General features: G+C 33.1%; 1 protein-coding gene across 1 annotated transcript in view; it reads left to right on the top strand.

The window, feature by feature from the left end:
* Positions 1-14,037: 14,037 nt before the first annotated feature.
* Positions 14,038-14,842, top strand: part of LOC106110527 (repetitive proline-rich cell wall protein 1) — a 5,618-nt gene continuing 4,813 nt past the window's right edge. The window contains exon 1 of the mRNA XM_013292384.1: positions 14,038-14,114. Coding sequence (XP_013147838.1) covers positions 14,103-14,114 — 12 coding nt within the window. The 5' untranslated portion in view covers positions 14,038-14,102. The remainder of the gene's footprint in view (positions 14,115-14,842) is intronic.

Raw genomic sequence — 14,842 nt, 5'->3', positions numbered from 1 at the left:
TATTTTTATATTGCATTTCTTATAAAGCTACTTTATTATAAATCACTAGCTGTTCTCTTGCGGCTTCATCCGCATGAAAGTATAAAAAAATAGTTTATTGTTTACATTTGATAAATTATCAATAGCAAATGTCAAAATAACATAACATGACAAACCTCGGCAATTTTGCTTCCTTGATGTTGGCAACACCTTATGGTCTCTTTCCCACATTAGGGTTTTTATCCAAAATATTTACCCCCTCAGTTTAATTTTGTGAAAATTTATAGTCTTAAGCGAGACGTAAGTGTAGGGCTTTTTATTGAAAAAAGAATTATTCAAAAATATGCTGTAATTGCTGACATCTTATACAACAAAGAAGTGTGTGTTTACGCTTTATTATAATAGTATAGATTTACTTTAGACCATCGAAAGCTATCGTTACCTAACAGCGAATCCCTCGATTATTATTGCAAATTACGTTTTGCGTTTAAACAGTATCTAATACACCTTATTCAACGGCGATAGTGTTCAAAATGCGTTAACATTCGTATCCTTGCGTGTATGCGATGTTTGTAGGGAGTTAGGGAGTGTAGTAGGGTGAGAGGAACATTGGGGTACCTTAAGTGGGGTGAGATAACGTCACAGGTCGGGCTTAGCGGTTACGAGAGTCGCGCTTGACGCTCCGCTTTAGGGGGGTTAGATGTGCCGCTTTAAGATACAGGGCTGGCACTTAGGAAAAATTAATAATTTTTTTATTAATTACGTAAACAGTGCACAAAACTGGTAGAGCTGGTTTTGATTGTCCTAGTAATTATGTTAATACGTATTATACTCGAAAAAGGGAAATACCATACCATCATTGTAAACATCATTGTCTTGAAGTAAGGTTTAATTGCATTTCGTATACAGATGGAAAATACTGCATTTTCACATTCTCCCAAAAAAATCTCTATTTTATAAGGAAATCGAAAGTACTTACATCATAATACTATAAATGCGAAAGTTTACATGGATGAATGTTTGTTAGAGTTTGTAGCCTAAACGGCTTAACAGATCTCGATGAAATTTGGCATAGATCTAGAGGATTTCTGGAAGGACACATAGGATACTTAATTTTTTAATTCCACGCGGACGAAGCCACGGGCGAAAGGTAGTGTTACACTACGGGTGTAATACACTCATCGTAATTGTATTGTTAGGGTGTCATAACTTTTAGTCACCTACTTGTGTCTTTTACTTTTGGTATAATAATAATTGAATAGACAGCCCTGTTCAAACTCGTTACGTAGCGGAGTCCCTCCACGGAGTCATCAGACAAGGGCGGGCTCAAGTTTAATTGAATCACTCAAAGTTTCCGCCCCTCGTGGGCCGCGCTGATTGGCGCCCGGCGAAGACTTTGTTCCCTTGTTACGAAGAGACACTCATACTTATACCTATGTATATCTGCACCCTTTGTGCTATTTATAAATGTACAGCACGGTATTCAAGGATGTTGGATACTATTCAATATAACATCAGGGCTGCCTATTTTTAATAAATCCGATAGAAACAGAAGTGGAATCTAGTGCCTATAAAAGCATAATACTCACACCCCTTGAGCCTCGTTAGCGGCTTTATAATTATCATAAAATATTCACAAATAACGCTTAAAGTCCTTCAAGAAGCGAGCATATTACCTTTTCAAAGGTCGGCAATGCATCTGCAGTTCCCCTAGTATTGCGAATGTCCATGGGCGTTGAAGAACATCTCGGTGTTGCCGCTGCTTATTTGCCCCGTTGTTTTATAAAAAAAACATGAAAGTAATGAAATTAGAATCTTTTGCCGTAATATGTACTTATTATTTGCTTATTTTCTTTATTATGAACACCTGTACATACTATATATTTTAATTGTTATATTCGAATCATGTTTGAATTAAAACTCAGCGAAACGTTCAATGCATTGTTAAAGTAACATACAGGTGGATTTCGTCATACATAGAGAAAATGTGGTGTTCAATGTCAAATCATATTAAAGCCACCTTTTTAAAATATCACTCGAAAATGGTAACAAGTAATTTCAATTTCTTAGGATATTATATTTTAAATTCTAAAACATCAATACTATAAGGTTTCGCTTAGCATTTTTTAAATTAGATAACAATCTCTATACGGTTGTTTATATAGTGAAACCTACGTTATGTAAGAAATGTTCATAGATCGACACCTTTTCTTCAAACCAACGTTAAATCTTTTATACATATAATAAAATTGGAGTGTCTGTATGTAGCATTAATGTATTTGCGCTACTGATAACGAAAATCGCATTTTTTTTTGTCTGTCTGTCCGCAAAACAAGTTTGTTCCGATTAATCTCCGAAACGGCTGGGCCGATTTCGACCGGACTTTCACTGAAGGGTAGCTAACATAGACGGGCATATTATAGGCCAGTTTATATCTTATTTTGCGTGTACAAAGTCGCGGGCACCTAGTCGTAATATACGAGTACGTTGATTGAGAATTGTTGCCTAAATCTTCTAGGAGCCTATTCAATTAGAAGTGATTAGGCCATCAACCACGATGACCCAGAGCAGTTTAATATGAAATTCGAAAATCGAAAAGCACATTGGTTCATGGTGAGGACCGAACCTGGAGAATAGACGTGTAGATTTGATCTGATCTGATTTGATCTGGTGTAACGATTAACAACTACCTTCTTCTTCTTCCCTAGCTCTACAGTCCTCTGTGGGCCTTGGCTTGGTCAAGCAAATTTTTTCCTCTTCGGTCTATTAGTGGCTACTAATTTCCAATTTATTATGCCAACATTCTTTGAGTCACGATTTACACCGTCTAACAACTACCTTACCAACACAAAAATTTGATTTTTAATATTGATTTACATATTTTTGTCTTCACAATTTATAGTCACTGTAAATGTTATACATACAGGCAAGGTTGTAGTGACGCCATTCCAAATTAGTTCCACTTGTGCTAAACTAGCACATCGGATGTCTTGCAGTTTTCGCTTATCATTATTAAAGATATAAATTGGATCATCTTATTGCACATTGTCTTTTTTTGGATTATTTCAAACCTGCACTGCGGCAAAAAATACCTCTATATTCTTGAACTTGTACGTTGGACTATCAATCTGTCACATTTTAGATTTGAGTGAACAGAAAGCTTGAAATCATGAAGAACATCATCATCATCATCAGCACACTATACGTCTCCACCGAGGGGCTCGGAGGCTACCCTAAGTTAGTGTGTCTAGGCCATAGTCCACGCTGGGCAAGCGCGGATTGGTTGACTTCACACATGTCTTTGAATTTATTCGCTGATATGTGAAGGCATCACGATGATTTCCCTTAGCGTAAGAACGTCGAGTAATTTATGTACATATGAAAATTCGAAAAATCGAAAGAACCCAAGACCTGTAGATTATGAGTCAAGTGCTCAAACCACTGAGCCAGCGACGCTAGAACCAGTATAGAATGTATTGGGCATTTGATTTGGCACGTGCGGAAGAAGAGTACTATTACGCTGCGCGTGCCACCTCAAATTGTACGTACTATAATCATTGTATCATCGCTAATGTACAGAATTTTCACAAGCTCAGTAGATGATTAGAAATTGATCAGGAGTATTGCGAAGTATTTGAATCGCGACATGCTTGTTAGTTCATTAAGCTGCGTCTACATTGCATTCACATTTTTTTGTTAAGTTTGTAGCAACATCTTTTCATTTAGAATGGATTTAAATATTTTAATAGTCTATACTATAATATTATGAAGCTGAAGAGGATATTTCTCCTTCCTTTGCGTCTTCTACAGCGTCAATCCACAAAAAGGATGGGAAGTAAAAGGGACTAAAGTAGGGCCTGCGGCAAAACACTCATAAGACGAAACGCGGAATTAATCCCCAAAAAGTGGGTTGTTTTTAAATCGGTTTCCTTCTCGTGTGTACGAGCCTTTATCAACTTCCGCATTATGCCAGGTTAGAATGAGAGCTGTTGGTATCTCAGAAAGTGAAACATTGAACTTTAATGTTGACTGGTTACCCGTTTTACCATATATTTCCAACGTTAATTTACACAAACATTGGTACTATTGGAAAACTAGTAAAACTGCATTAATGAAAGAAGAAAGATTAGATGTTTATTTTAAAAATATTACAATTTTTAAAGTGCTTCTTAATAGTATAATTTATTATTATTTATTATTTTGGGTGACACACTAGCAGCTAATTAGCTGATGCGTGTGTGTTGTAAAGCTCGGAGATTTTAAGTTTGTCTAGTCTATTTTTAAAAGCGTTGACTGTTGGAGCCGCCAGTACTGAATCCGTAAGCCTATTCCATGACGTCACTACTCTGTTAGGCAGAAAATGCTTGAATAAGTTTCTTTTTGCTGTTAGTTGCCACAGTTGCGAAAGTTTAGACGGATTTTTGTTAGAGCTTGTAGTATAAACTGCTGAAGGGATCTCGATGAAATGTTGCATGGATGTAGATGTTAATCAGGAAGAACACATGTTTCTATGTTTTTATTCACACGGTCGGAGTCGCGGGTAAAAGCTAGTTTATAGAGATGATTTAAAGAGCTCCTTTTTTGCTGTGAGTCTAAAATCACAGCGATTGCTACCGCACTATCCGGACACTAGCCCTATTCTCTTACATAATGTCTTCAATTATATATCTTGTGTTAGCTCGGCCTCGCACCGTTGTTACTAGTGATTGTTGTGCAGTGAAAGTAGATCAGATTTGTTTCTACGTATCAAATTATTTTGATAATGAAATTGGCAACGCTAGAATAATATGCCTCACGTTGTCATGACTCAATTCAATAAAATTATCTTACTAGCTTTCGCTCGTAACTCCGTCCGTGTGGAATTAAAAAAACAAAACTGATTAGCCTATGTGTTCTTCCAGACTATCCTCTACGTCTCGGCCAAATTTAATTAAAATCCGTTCAGCCGTTTAGGCTACAAACTCTATCAAACATCCATCCATCTCAACCTTCGCATTTATAATAATAAAAAAAAATCCACGCGGATAGAGTCGCGGGCGAAAGCTAATTTATATATGGACAAAAGTATTAAGTTTTTATTGATGGACTGTCTAAAACTTTTGAATAGACTTTAACTTTATACTAAATAAAAAGGAAACAATTGAAGTTCTTATGATAACATGAAATAGATTTTTATCGTCGCTTAAAAAGCTACTTGTATACGAAAAGCTCTAATATTATTAAGAAGAATTATATGTACAATTATCTACATTTCGTAAAATATGTAAACAATACAATTGTGTCGTCCGTGGGCGGCATGTAAAAAAAAATAACTTTAGTTAGAAATGTTAATTGCGTAATCAAATATTATAAATGCGAGGCACGTGGAGTTGCAAAATTCTTAATTAACACCGACATCAACTACCGCTTGTTATTAACTTAATTTGTGTTTTTGGTATAATTAAATTGAAAAGAAACCGGGATAATTATGTAAAACTTGGGATATGATAAAATTGCTTTAGTAATTAATATTAAATACTGCTTTTAACTAGATATTCATTATTCATTGCTAAATGGATTAATCTATACTAGTGTTATAAAGAGAAAAGATTTGTATTAAAATAATTCAAAAACAATTGGGCCGATTTTAAAAAATCTTTTACCGTTAGAAAGGTAATTTATCTGTGAGTGACATCTATATAATTTTGCGCGGGCGAAATCGCTAGCAACAGCTAGTCTATTACATATCTATTAGCTTTTGCCATCCGTACGCGTGTTATTTAAAACACAACAGTGAATAGCCTATGTGTTCTTCCAGACTATCCTCTACATCTATACCAAATTTCATGGAAATCCGTCCAGCCGTTTAGGCTACAATCTCTAATAAACATCCATGTAAACTTTCGCATTTATAATATAAGTATGATAACTAAAAGTGACAAAGTGTGGTCGCATAATACTTTATTTTATTGTTTTTCCGAGAAAATGAAACACGCTGTATATTCAGATTATAAAGATAAAATCGTTGCCTATGATTATATGCATAAGGTAACATCCGTTAGTAAAAGTAAGAGTTGTTTTTTATTTTGTAGTTTCGCTAGAGCAATACATGATCGGAATCTAATTACAGAATTTCTTTTTTAATGTCTATTTCCTAATACGAAAACGCATTTGTTAAATAAATAAATGGTTTGAACAAAATAATAATGGTGCTTATGTTATTCATACTAATATTATAATTGCGAAAGTTTAGATGAATGTTTGTTAGAGTTTGTAGGGTTTGTTGATCGTGTTTCGATTAAATTTGGCATGGTAGAGGATAGTCTGGAAGAATACAAAGGCTACTCTGTTTTGTTTTTTTAATATCACGCGGACGGAGTCGCGGGTGAAAGCAAGTATATACTATTTATATCTATAATAAATTGGAGTGTCTGTTTGCAATATCAAAAGAAAAATTCCAGATTTTGAAAAGATGATGTATTTGTGTTGTTGAAAACGAAAATCGCATTTTGAAACGACTGGGCCGATTTCGACGGGTCTTTGGCGTAACGGGTGATCCAAATTTGAGCTAACGAAGTTTGCGGGCGACAGCTTGTCATATGAAAAATATGTACAACACTTATTTTACAACTTTTTTTTTCTTTTATTGTTTCCCGTAACAAGAATGGTGCAATTTATTGCGATCGAGTTTAATTAAGTATTAGTGACGATTGTCGTAATACTGTAATAGACCTGCGCAATGAAAACTTACGTAAGTTATATCTCAAATGACTCAAATGACAGCCGCGGACTAACGGTAAGGGAACATGATGCTTAGTATTTGAAAATGGAATGAATAAAACACCAATAGCGAATATTAACTTACAAATTTTCCTTATACTCAATATATACCTAAGTTTAATTCTATTCAACTCTAAATGGTTTGGGAAACAATTGCTTACAAATGGTCTCAATTCTAAGAAAAAAAGGTTTACTACCCCGATTCCTAGCCCTCCCTATTCCCCTTAAAATCTAATACCCCTTCCATTTCTTCCTTACTGATAAGGAGATGGGCTCCGGCACGAAACTTACTAGACGAAGCGCAGAGACTATAAAATAGATCACGCGCACACCTTTGACTACACTATCGAACACCTGTTTAGTCTTGCTTTGTTTCCTATGCCTTATATGTAGGTGCGCACATTACTCGATTTGTAGTTCTGTAACTAAACAGTTGAATTGGCTACGAAACAATCGACAATCGATAATCGTAGAACAGTTGTGCGATAGTTTAGTCAAGTTTCGACTGTCAATTGTCATCACCAACAATTTGAGACAAATAAATTGTACTATCAGATTGAATAATCGATCAATATCGATTATAAGAATCGATTTATTTGCTCTGCGTTATCGTTATTTGCATGTCTATGAAATGTAGATTACACGCAACTCTATAAATACCGTTAGCCCACTTTTCTATTAAAACATACGGATATTAAAAATGTTTGAATATCATCTTTAGTCACGCGTGAAGTTCACAGTTAGTATATTAAAAGCAACATTTGTAGGTGAAATTCTTACTATAGACTACAGAATTATATACCGATAGTTTGATCATATCATTCCAAAGAACTCCTAAATGTAACTGTTCCTATTTATCATTGAGATTTTTATTTTTTAATGTTTTGAGTTTTATTAAATCGGTGCATACCAGTTAGGTTACGTCTGACTTCTCTGTCATTAAGTAAGGCATTTAGCCTCTGCTGGCTGCTTCATTGCGTCCTGAAAAACAACGCCCGTAATATCTTGCAATTATGTACAAATAACTTGTTTGTTAAACGATATCGAATTAACTAACGTTCTGCGTCATGTTTAAGAGTGTAATGCTCTCTTTATTCATTCAGTTTTAATTTATCACGAGCTGTTGCTTGCAGATTAAAAAAAAATCTAACAAACCATTACCTACATTACTTAGCTACGTATTTTTTCAATGGTGCAAGATTTTTTGAAATGAGCACAGTAGTTTTTGAGTTACTTTAACACACAAAAATACATGGTATAATTCGCAACTGCAAGAGTTACAGAAATGGTCAAGAATCCTGTCGTATTCCACGCCACCACGATCACGCAAAAGACGTCACGTAGAAGTTATCCTGCGTTTCATTTGATTTGTGTATGATTGGAAGCCATATATTTCTTCCGACCATTCTCTTACAGAACAGGAATGTGGGACACAAATTGCATTAAAGTATATTTCGAGAAAGCTTCAATTATCTGTCGTCTTATTGCGTTTGTATGAACTTTTTGCAAGCGCTATCGCCCACCGCACTAATATGTAACTAATGTATCAATCACGCCGCTAGCCCAGTTCCACCATCTATTATTTATTACGTACATAACGATGTAATTATCGGACGCAATACGTGATGCGATAACAGGTTGCATGCTCATAGAATCATAACGACACTTTATCTTTTACCATTAATCGATTATGTAGATTTAAATATACATTTTAGTATATTAGTACTGTAGTTACGTCTTCCGTATTGTTAGTAATTATCGATTTAACCTTGACCGGGTCATCGGTCCAGGGATTGGACTTCTTTAATACAATATGAGACCCATCTATATCTATATCTATATAATAATTAGGAAAGATTTGTATTTTTGGATATTTGTATATGTTGAAAAAAAAAACATAAAACCTACAGGACCGATTTTAAAAATTCTTTCACCGTTAGAAAGGTAATTTGTCTGTGAGCAACATAGGTTATGTTTTTATTATTTTATAATTTCACGCGAGCGAAGTTGCAAGTAACAGCTAGTTTTCTATTTTGTGGTATACTTACTAAGAAACTACTGTTCTTTCAAATTTGGGCTGCGGCACAGGAATTATATTTTATTTTTAGTCGTCTATCTATCTTAGACTCCTGTTTTATAAAAAAATCATTAGAATTTTATTGCATTTCTATCGCCATATTGGGAAATGTTGCTTTCTTGTGACTAATTTTATACAAAATATCGACTGACACTTAATAAGGAAGATGTATTGCTTCCTTTTTTAGTTGCATATTTATTACGAGATGCTCTAAGGTGTAATCCGCAACGTTATATAATGCAATTAATTGCGATTAAAATATTCAAAGTGGTTTCCTTTCATATAAATACTTTTAAACCTAAACTTAATAAAAATACTTGATAGTGATATCATTAAAATTTGCCACAATTGCCATATATAGATTCGGAAATAGAAGTTTTAACAACACGTAACAGATTTTATGAAACATTCAAATACTAAAAGGTACAAATAATTAATTTGATTTAGGTTTTTGGTAAATAAAGCAAATTGCATTTCTGTTCTGGATTATTAGAGATAATTCTTGCGAAATACGTGTCAAATGATTTTGTTTTATAGAAGTTTAATGTAATAGTTTTAAATCGGAAACAGGAAATCTTAACAGATTAAAAAGCTATCGAATGTTACTTAGGTTTTTATCTAATTGTAAAACAAAAGATGTAGCAAATGACATTTGTTTTTGAGATTAAAGTATTTTTATGCATTAGTAGTTTTATGGTTACTTAAGAATAAACGGTTCTATACAATCCAACATTAAATTAATTCCGCTATCAAAACCAGTTTAGTGCTGCGCGTGATTATGACGTCATAGAACGAAATTTTGAATCATTATTTAATTCTGCATTCCATGACTTCAGAAGTCAGCTGTAAGACCCGTATCTAGTATGATTTCTTTTTAATCTGTTATAACAGAATAGTTAGTCACTGTTTAGTTAAACACGTTTTTAATTTTTTGACAGCTATTGATATTACAAGCGTCAACGTTTTTTTCTTTTTAAAAGTGTATATTAATTTCTGTATATATATGTAATTAGTATGGCCGGTTACCTTAATAATTAAGCTATAAAGTACTCGAGTCCTAAGGAGCCAGCTGAAAATCGGCGCAGGAACGGCTTAGTCCATCCTGCATATGTTGAGCTGGCTACCTTTTGCCCCGATTGTGTTTTGTTAAAAATAAGTCCTTTTATGTAATTTCTATTTTTGTAAATTCATTCATTCATTCAACGTAGTTGTATGTTTCATCTTAAATATGCATTTAATTGCTCCAGATGAGAAGCTTACGTCTCTTAGAGGAAATTTGAGGTCACATATAGGGTTTTGATATTTAATTGTGATTGTTATTTTGCTTAACTTAAGAATTTATATAAGTACTTTAAAATTACATTCGATATTACTTGCTTTAATTTCATAATTGAATTTGAGAAGCACCGAGTTATTCGACACCGTTTTGTGAATTAAAAATGTCGAAACTTTGTTGTTGTAATGTTTTCTTTGAACGCACACGAACACAGTCATAGAAACTGTAGTTTCAGGTTTGTGGAGCGTATTTTTAATAGCAAGGTCTTAAATGAAATACAATATTACAACAGTACATTTGTGTTTTTGAATTTAATAAATGTTGTATACTTCTTTAGTAAGTACCTATAATTTTGAGGAAGTACCAACATAATATCTAAATATGAAAATAATTAAAAACATAGTAATGCGAAACTATTCTAGGAACAAATCGAGTTTACTTAGGTATTTATTGCCCTTATTAAATGTTATCATTTGTGACAATGAATCATAACGTACGTCCACAGGAGCGCTTTTGTTTCGGGTAATCTCTCAAACGTCTGGGCTGATTTTGACAGCACTTTAACTGAAAGGTATCTGACGTATATGAAAATGTTATGACTAAAGAGATTCAATAAATATATAGAGAAGGCATAGTTGACACTTCAATTGACACATTTTTTACATGTTGGTTGATGCTTAAAACATGTCAATGTAATAAATTGTATAACATTTAAATTAATTGCCAGTAGATATTATTTAATAACATTTAAGTCTTCATATTTTATTTTGTAACATGTTTAGTTTATTTTAAATAAAAAGATAGATATTATTATGACTTTGTAAAATGTTTTATTACACATTAATACAAGCACACGGGCCTTTCAAAGAAAGAACCGGTGAAAATAGTTTTTTCACTATGCCTCGTCTATTTTTTTAAATGTCTTTGGTTCTTTCGAATTCGCGAATGACCGCTCGTTGGAATACAGCAAGGACTCCTTAAAGGTGTGGTTACAAACAAGGTTTTTAGCGATGCACTAACTTTAATTATGCATATTTAGAATTTAGAGTGTATGTTATTGCTTATGATTTATTTGTTCGAGATTTCTTAACTTGAAGGATGGACGGGTTGCAGATGGATTATCTTTTGAACTTTGCACTTTATAAAGCTGGTATTTAAAGTTTAGCGAATGTTACAAAGTTATGATAAGTGGCGAATATTTTTAGTTATCTGTATGAATAAAAAGGTTATATAAAAGTGGATAAGCGTAAGAAGGGTGTGAAAAAAGCTATAATAATTGATGGAGATTTACAGAAGAGTAAACAGCGCTGACCCACAGTAGGTAAATGGCAAGAAGATTATGATCTATTTACGTAATTAAAGGAAATTATGTATACACTTGCGGTTCCCGTGCGGCTTCATCCGCATGAAATTATGAAAAATTTCGTTGTTTACATTTGTCAAATTATCAATTACAAATGTCAAAATGACACGACATGATGACAACCTTGCTTCCTTGATGTTGGCAGATCTTTCCCACATTGGGGTTTTTATCCAATATATTTACCCCCTAAGTTTAATGTCGTTAAAATATATAGCCTAAAGCGTGACGTAAGTGTAGGGCATTTTATTAAAAAACGAATTATTTAAAAATATACTGCTGACATCTTAGGGAACAAAGAAGTGTGTGTTTACGCTTTATTATAATAGTATAGATAGTTTAAAAACTCGTACCAAGCTAATTAAAGGCCTTTTTTTAAAATAAATATGTTGGTAATTAAAATTGTTCTTAAGACGAGAGTAGACATTATGTTCTAACGCGTTGAAGTTTTTATATGGAAGGTGTTTTGAAACGTCAAAAGTATGTCAATATTTAAACGCTATTAATGTTCTCATTCTCTCCCTTCTATCTAGAACTCTGCAAAGAAAAGAACAGGAATCTAGCGAATCATCACCTCGCTCGGAACCTACTAGTAAGGGGATGACTATGGGTGATCGAAAATCACATTGGTACATGACGGGATTCCAACCCATAGCTTGTAGTCCAAGTCAAGTGATCAAACCTGAGCCACCTATGTTATATTGGCTCAGGGGTTTGGGAATCTAATGTATAAAAAAGGCAAGTAGCAAATATTGAAAAGTCATTATTTCCAGCATCAAAAAGACAGACTGTTCAAGGAGTTTTTACATGTATTTAGGTCTCAAGCCATTAGAAAAAAAGAAGAATAAATGTAATCGTATTTTCTTTGTCTTTTTCTGTACATATTTTACCAATACACATGTCTCCGTTAAAAATAATTTTATTTCTAAATCTTTTACAATATACACAGACTTATGTCTAAAAAGTTACATTATTTTGTCTATAAAATTATATAACAGACATCATGCATATCAAAGCAATTTTTCATCGTTACAAGAGTTTATTTTTCACACCTCACTAACTTTTACCCGCATGACTGTTTAAAAAAGATATACAACATGTTTATAATTTACATTGATTTGGATGGATAAGGAAAACATTTCGCTATAGTTACGTTTACAAGATATTGTGTGGACGATAAATCTAAACAAACAGACGCATTCACTTGCTCCAGTTATGTTAATGGACACTGGTCTAGACTTAGAAACACTTTTAGACATGAAAAAATGTTATGGATACAATACTACAGGAATACTTCTAGAATAAAGTAGGTTTTCTTAAAAAATCCTTAACTATTTCAATGTTATTATATCCCCGACTATATTACTACTTACTAACATTATAAATGCGAAAGTTTAGATAGATGGATGCTTGTTAGAGTTTGCAGCCTAAACTGCTAAACGGATCGTGATGAAATTTGCCATAGACGTAGAGTGAAGTCTGGAAGAACACAGAGGCTACTTATTTTTATTTTTATTTTTAATTCTACAGGGACACAGTGGCGAATGAAAGCTAGTGGTCTATATTTAGTATTGTTATAACACGTTTATCCATCCGTACGAACCGGGATAGATCCCTAGTGCATAATACGAGTATAACGTCCTCTTGTGTTTAAATAAAAATTATATATTTCTCAACTATAAAAATGAAACAATATTTTTTAACGTTAAATAGTGATGTTGAAATTAGTTTGGATTGCAGAAATATGTGTAAAAAGTTTCCGGCAAGTTGCACTGCGGCGTGCATTTTTAACAGATTATAAAATGCTAATTAAAGTACAGATAATATAAAGCGTTGGATACGCATAGATTGTTATTGTTGTTTTGTAATCAGATTTATTGGTTACTAAGCCAGTCCCTTAGTGCAGATTTCTTACCTTGAAATACATTAATTATATTAAAACTGTCTGAACTTTTACAAAAAGAATGTAAGTAACAGTGAGGTTAGTCGAATGCGGAATGGAATCCCGCACTTATGAGATCTACACTAAGGGAGACCAACTAAACTAAATTAGGAAGTTGTCATACGTTACTAAACAATTTAAACAGACAATGTTTATTCGAGACTAAGCAATCATTTGTTTTTATAACTAGAATAGTATCATGTGATCTCGGTTATGACGTATCGGTTATAGTGACCGAAACTGTATCCCGATTGAAGTTTACTTCTAGATTTGAAATGTACTTTTAGCTTTATGTTTGAAGTTTAGTTTAAGATGTAAGAACATTAAAGTTCAGAAAACTGTTACGTAGTGTATTAGGAACATAATTATCTAACCAAAATACGTTATTGTAATTCATAGTTTAGCTAAAACTAGATTATTTTGATTTAAAAAAATCTCAAAATGAAAATGGAATGTTCGTTTGATCTTAGATTACTTTTTTACCTTTGGCTATGGTAAAAAAATATTTATCATCGAAGCAAGACGGGACCAGTTGATCATCTAATTTAGTAAATTGATTGTTATAATATGTTAGCCACAATTAACACATAAAACTATCGGACCCAAGCGTTCACCCTTCTTAGCTACTGCCGCGGTGGGAGGGACGCTATAAAGCCTGCAAGCTTCAGACTTTGGTCACAACCAGTCTTCGACGTCGTACGAAGACAACATGAAGCTCACGGTAAGTTTTACATTAACACGTGCAGTGCAAGTGGAGTGACGTACACAAGTGAGATTAAGAAAAAAATAGTTTACTTTTTTTTTACAAACGCGTTGAGATTTTACAGCCAGTATTAAATAAAGAAAAATTTAGTTTTCGATTTAATTTTCGGACGGCATTAAGTTAAAGAAAATAGTTTAGTTGTCTGTTTTGTTAAAAAATAGTGATTTTCGAAATTAGGTTTAAAACTGTACAGCATGTTTTAAATATTTTTAAATCTTACTAGATTTTGTGCAAACTTTGCATATTTGCTTTTATAATCTATACTAATTAAATTTTTTATATAATTTTAAATTAGACATGGGCACATTTTCCGTTATGAAAAGCACGTGTGTAGTTTTCTTTCCGGTTTTTAGCTTCACTTACGTAGATACGTGATTTTCTTTCCAGTTTCTAGCATCTATTGTAAGTTTGATATAAAAATCATAATACAGATAATTATAACCTTAACATGTGGAATTTTAATAAAAATTTCATTAAGAGAGGAATTTTACTATTATTAAAAAACGATGCAATACACAAAAAGGTTTACAATAAAACATTCAACACTAACTTTATGATGTAACACCAACATAACACCTATTACCGTTTACGCGCCAAAAAAAAACTATAATTAGTCTGTGGTAATCATCTGACAGAACGTAATTCACGTAATAAAAATTACGCATCAATCACTTCGTCCGCTTGAA

Source organism: Papilio polytes, unplaced genomic scaffold, assembly GCF_000836215.1.
Source record: "Papilio polytes unplaced genomic scaffold, Ppol_1.0 DF824225.1, whole genome shotgun sequence".
NCBI classification, from domain to species: Eukaryota; Metazoa; Arthropoda; class Insecta; order Lepidoptera; family Papilionidae; genus Papilio; species Papilio polytes.
Note: the sequence above shows the minus strand (reverse complement) of the source record. Positions and strands in the feature narration are given on the sequence as shown.